The 6,000-nt window shown below is 39.6% G+C and overlaps 1 protein-coding gene across 1 annotated transcript; it reads right to left on the bottom strand.

Annotated features, from left to right (window-relative positions):
* Positions 1–1,267: 1,267 nt before the first annotated feature.
* LOC109180317 lies at positions 1,268–5,537 on the bottom strand. Its single transcript, XM_019329828.1, has 2 exons — positions 5,053–5,537; positions 1,268–4,778 (listed from the first exon to the last, which is right to left on the bottom strand). The coding sequence occupies exon 2, from the start codon at positions 4,408–4,410 to the stop codon at positions 1,615–1,617; it is 2,796 nt and encodes a 931-aa protein (XP_019185373.1). The 5' UTR covers positions 4,411–4,778; positions 5,053–5,537; the 3' UTR covers positions 1,268–1,614.
* Positions 5,538–6,000: the final 463 nt, after the last annotated feature.

Genomic DNA, 6,000 nt, shown 5'->3' on the forward strand with positions numbered 1-6,000 from the left:
CCTTCAAAATTTTAGGTGATGTATGATAACCTTGGTTATGTTAGTTTATATATATATATATATATAATTATTTTTGTAGTTATATTTTTTTTTATTTTTATTATGTTATGTTAGCATATAAAAAAATTTTGTTTTTCAAGTTCAAGATTTTAGTTAATATTTTAAAATCATGTAATTATATATGATACCGTTATCTTACTTTTTTATTTTAATTTTTAAATTTATTAAAATATATGAAAATATGTTAAGGATATTATATAGTGTATAAAAGATAATCCTAAACCAAACATGATTATATTACATACCCCAATTTTAATCAAACACAGGAATCTAATATTCCCCAGTAATCTAACATTCCCAGCAATCTAACATTCTCTAGGGTAATCTGACATTCCGTGAACCAAACGACCCCTTAATACATGTAATGCCAGTTCTCCGCGCAAACGCAATCGGCACACTCTAGAATACAACGGCATAAACTGGTTGGTTACCGGCAAAAATTTGTGTAGTTTTATTGGTTGATATCAAATTGAAATATGTATTTTGATTTTTTTGAGTAATACTCAAGCACAAAAGTTAATACCGCTCAAACCTGCAATCTCTCATATAAGAGAGCAACTTGATGTCACTAGACCACAAAGTCCTTGACAAACATGTACTTTGATAGTTGAACTAAAATGTTTATATATTATATGCTTAACGAGAGAGAGACACGTTACGAATTTTATTGCAAATTTTGTAAGAGTTGTGAGGTACTATGTATCATTTTCTTTTCCTTTTTTTTTTATAGGAAAAATGACAAATTTTGTAAGAGCTGTGAGGTACTATGTATCATTTTCTTTTCCTTTTTTTTATAGGAAAAATGACGCTTTTTCACCTGTAGCACATTTATGGGGTAAACATCGATGAAAATTGGAAATTGATAGCTTCAAAAACAGGCTGCCCGCCCCCCCCCCCCCCCCTCCCAAGACCATTTTAGGCTTCTCCTATGTAGTAGGTTCAACCAAGCCAAACATGAAAAGGTAGTGTTTGAGGACCCCCGCCATTTCATGCACCAACCCATCCAAACCACAAAAAGTAGCAGTCATAGTGCAATGAACCAACACACAATTATTACCAAATAAGATTTGTGTGACCCTTCAATTATATGGCTTATAAAGCTACCCTCCATAGGGGTTGCACTTCTTATATGTCACACTAATTCAAATTCATTTCAAAAAACCGGTAGAGAAGATGAAAGACATCATAACTGTAAAAAACCCAGAAGTTAAAGAAATAATGATATGTAATATATATACAGCAGAGAATAACAGCCTGGTAAATAGCAAAATGTAGTTGAGAGGATGATGAACCAACCCATTGATATATGCTTTAGTTCGTCATGACTACCTAAAGATATACAAATTCCTAAATCCAACTCCACATCAGAATCCCAAAATTAAAGCTGAAAATCAGAAACCAAAACAAGAATCAACAAATTATCCTAAAATGCATCAAAGAGGCAGAGGGTGCTGCTAAAGAATCCACCTTGAATCTTGCCAGGCAGCACACACTTCTCTGCATCTTTGTCCTGCGGCAAAAGAAAGCTCGAGCATTGAAATGGCGTTCGGGGTTTCAAGCGTCAGCCTCTTCTTCGACAGTAGGGAGGAGAGTTTGTTTGATGAAGTCTGGGTTGAGGAATTTAGCCACGAAAGCCCACAATTGGTACACGTCTTCGAAGTTAGAAAGGAAGCCGAGTGATGCAGTGAGGACCTCGACTCTGATGAACCCACTTTTAGCGTCGTGCCTGCCATTGTCCATTGTGACTTCGAGATTTGAAGCTCCACGCTGCTGTTTTGAACTATCGAGAATCCGAATGTGACTGAGGATGCCAATGCCGAGATAAATACCGTGCATATCGGCCAGTTTCTGCACAACTTCTGGTCTTATAAGACCCCGATTGCTGTTTCTCACATTGAAAGCAACAGCTGCACCTCTCTCGTATTTTATTTTGGGTCCATAGATGTGAACAAGTGATACACTGTTCTCTCCGTTTGAACCGGGCAGTCTTAATTGCAGCAACGAGGTCACGAGCCAATTAACGAGATACCGTAATCGAAAAGTAGTCTTGTTGAGACCCAACATGTTTATATGATCCAGATGCTTGCATATTATCTCGGGTTCTCTCCTGTCTGATTCTTGCCCATCATATTCCCCGTTACTCATGTACTCGTCATCATCTAGACTCGTGGCTGATAACTCCCCAGGTTCCAGCGTGTGACCTAGACGAACTTTGTGGTTATCCTCCATGCTAAAGGAAACCCTTCTTCCCCGGCTCCCAGGTTGATCAATCTCTTCTATGCCAAAAAATCTACCACCAGAAAATTTGTTCCCTTCCCTTCTTCCGAGCAATCTGAACTCACCTTCTGTCTCTCTTCTTATAGCACTATCTTTAATCTCGTGACATTTCTCAGAGGTCGAACCATTCTGAAAATGTTCAGAAGTAGAAGCCTTGTTAAGACCATACCCTTTCACAGCAGAGTTCATTTGATCAGGTTTTCTAGTTTCCACTTCTTCTATCTCACGAACAAGCCGGTTATTTGGGGTCCTATACTCTCTTGAACCAAGATTCCCTTCAGTGAACTGTTCTTCTTCGGGAATATCCTGGAAATGGTCCAATTCTTGAGACACGGAACGCACAGCAGCATCAAATGATAGCATATGGTCTTCACGATGCCCTGGGTTCACCTCTTTGTCATACATTGGGCTGTTCAATATCTTTGAAGGTTTTGGAGATAGACGCTTATTATTCCTCCTACCGGCAAACCAAAACGGGGGTACGGGAGAGGCCATCTTTTGTTTGTTTGAATGGCCAGCACTATCTGAACCCAACGGACTTTGGCCCAAATCTATCCACAGTGAGTTATCTGATGATTCATCTTCACTAAAGACAGGACTTCTCATTACCTCACCAACAGATACGCTTTCAGTCTCTTCGAATATTGTGCTTGTTCCATCCCTATCTGAACTGTTATCATGCTCCATTTCTGTCTCAAATACATCCCTGACCTGGGCAGATGTGAAAGCGCCAGAAAAGGCAGGCAACTGAGACCCTGGCCGAGATTCCTTGATAACTTCACTATCCCCTCCATCTTCACCATCTTCAGCCAATCCAGGGAAACCATCAATTGAATCGCTCAAATATAAGGGGTAAACCGGAGTGATTTTCACTATACCAGAGCCAGCATGGCCAGACTGATTTTGAAGGCTCGCCATCACAGATTTTTTTATGAGAAGACATCCGAAACCAGTTGGGTCATACCCAAACACCCTATAAAATGACGTGATGATGAAATCTGGTCGAAACAAAGACAGTCCTAGGGAATCCATGTCTTTGGGACCTAGTGCACCAGCATCGAGCAGGACATGCCAATTGTTTTGCTGAGCCAGAGCCATCCATTGATAGGAGTATTTTGCACCGGTAACTCTAGATTGAACAGGAAAAACAAAAAGACCAGCAGCCGAGTCTTTCTTTCTCCTCTTTTTGTTTGAAATTTGTTTTCTCAAATCAGTTGAACAGAGCTTGAGGGTCGGCCATTTGAACCATGCACTGTAAACTTTGGCACCTTTCTCCCTAGCAGCTTGAGCCATCCAATTAACTGACTGGCTTTCATGATCAAACATTGTCAACAATTTCTTGTTTGTGTGAAAAGGGTATGATTCAGCCAGCAATTTAAAAGCAGACCCACGACTAACAGTAAAAACTAGGCCATACTCATTCTCAGGGATGTTCAAGTAATCCATTATTCTGGTTTTAATATCATGTTCCACGGTACCCTTATCAGCACCCCCATATAAAGCATGATTGCTCAAATTGGCAGTAATCTCAGACAAGCTAAATGTAGATGAATCCCAATAGTGAACAGTTTGAAGAAACGAAAACAGCCCAAATCCACAGTAGTCAAGACATACCTTGGGACCAGACCCAGAAAGGTGAGAGTACTCATCTGACCTCAGCTGATCAATCCTCTCCGATGACTGGTACTTGGGGTACATGGTGAGGAACTTGGCAAAGGATTCGATGAGTTCCGGGATGGAGTCTTCTGACTCAAATATGCGCTCTGCAGCAAGAGCGGTGGCTTTGAGGAATTCCTTCTGGGCATGTAATCTGGCAAGTGAGCGCGATCTCCCCAAGCCCTCATCTTGATTTTCGATGGCCTCAGAGTCCATCCCTTGGGATTTAACAAGAGACCCATCTTCAGATGCTTCCTCAAGTGCCTCCCTGAGCTTGTGTTCTATCACTTTCCTCAGAACTGATGGGTTCCTCTTAACTTCTTCTGAGGAATGGTTAGACCCATCTCTCTTTCTGCTCTTTTTGTCCAATATCAGAGCAGCACAGAGAGATATTGGCTTCCATAATGAAAGATGCATGAAAGCTTTCTTTTCTGTACAGTCAATCACACAGAGTATATGTCTAAAGAAGAAGTGAATAAAGCTCCAGTTTAACACCAGAGACAAGCAGCAGTATCCTTAGCCCATTAAACAAGAACCCTAGAAAAGGAGGCCAAGTTTCAAACTCTATCTTCAAAAAAGCAAAAGGGAATAAATCTTAAAGCTCTCCAGGATGAGAGCTCTTTGTTTTCAAAAACCAAACACCCTGTCTTAGGAGGGAAAGCCAAGAATCCTTTGCTTTATGCAATATTCAAATACAAATACCAAGTATTTGTGCTCAAAAGAATGACTGGAAACACCCCAGATTTGACCTTTCTTGAAGATTCAGAAACCAGAGATTCCGCTATCTGAAAAGAGCAAAAGGAAAAATCTAAAGTTAGGGAGAAGTGGAGAACGGTATTTGCTGATTTAGCAAGATAAATTCACTGAATCTATAAGAAATCGCAGGGTAAAGGCAAGAAAATCAAACAAAACTGCAAGAAAATTTTAAGAACTAAAAAACAAGTTAAGATTCAAAGACTGGTCTTTTTTCGAAACCCCACCACATAGAAGGGATTTAGGGAAGGTCAACTTCTATTCACATCAGAATTTCAAAAAAGCCAGTAGAGATAGGAGTCAAACCTCAAAATTCCGAGAACCCAAACTTCCAGATCCCCCACAAATGGACAAGAAGAGTGACCAGAAAACCCGGAATTTGTGCGGAGAAATTCTTCTGAAAGAGCTTCGCTCGCTCGCTGTGTCTTTCTCCCTTCAATCACCTGAAACTCTGAAACACCTTAAAGCTTTCTCTCTCTCTCTCTCTCTCTCTCTCTCTCTCTCTCTCTCTCTCTAGCTTTTCAGGAAGCCAAATTAAAGCCAAAGACTCAAAACCAAATGCACATTTACTGCAGTTGGGAGCCCAAGAACATAGCGATATTGATTATCTATCTCCCTTCCCCCACTGGACTCTCTCTCTTTCTCTCTCTCTCTTGTCATTTGGCCCTATCATCAGCCTATAAATCTATGAATCAGGAAAAGCTCAAAGGCATACTGCTGCACTTCCCTCGCTAAATGATAAAAGCATTGAGAAATGATATTGACTTTCACACTCACTGAAAATGCGCTAAATGCTCGTACGTTCTGTTATCTTTCTTTAATTATATAATTATTATTGAGAAAATCTTTGATTATTCACAAAAACTAATCTGCGCGGTCCCCCATGACGTTTTCTCTCAACACTCATCCCTCAAGTCAAACAATCTGCTCGCTGGTAAAGATGTTTTCTGTCTTAGCTATTCCTCCGCTTCCATATGTCTAGTCTTCTTTGATTTACAAAAAAAGTTTATAATTGTTATCTAATAAAAAAACTACATATATAGGGCTTGTTTAGTTATTACGGATTCGTCATCATCAAAACGTTAAAAAATAATTTGGTAAATGACGATTTGGAGTAGCAAATTTGCTCCAAATCGTTAAATTTCTACATGCTACAAATAGTAGCGTTTTACCATGACGTTTCGTGGAAAGATCTTTTTTTTTCTCAAAATGCCCCAATTTGTTTCAATTACATAGGAAACAAATTTTAAATCA

Source organism: Ipomoea nil, unplaced genomic scaffold (assembly GCF_001879475.1).
Source record: "Ipomoea nil cultivar Tokyo-kokei standard unplaced genomic scaffold, Asagao_1.1 scaffold1026, whole genome shotgun sequence".
Classification (NCBI taxonomy): Eukaryota; Viridiplantae; Streptophyta; class Magnoliopsida; order Solanales; family Convolvulaceae; genus Ipomoea; species Ipomoea nil.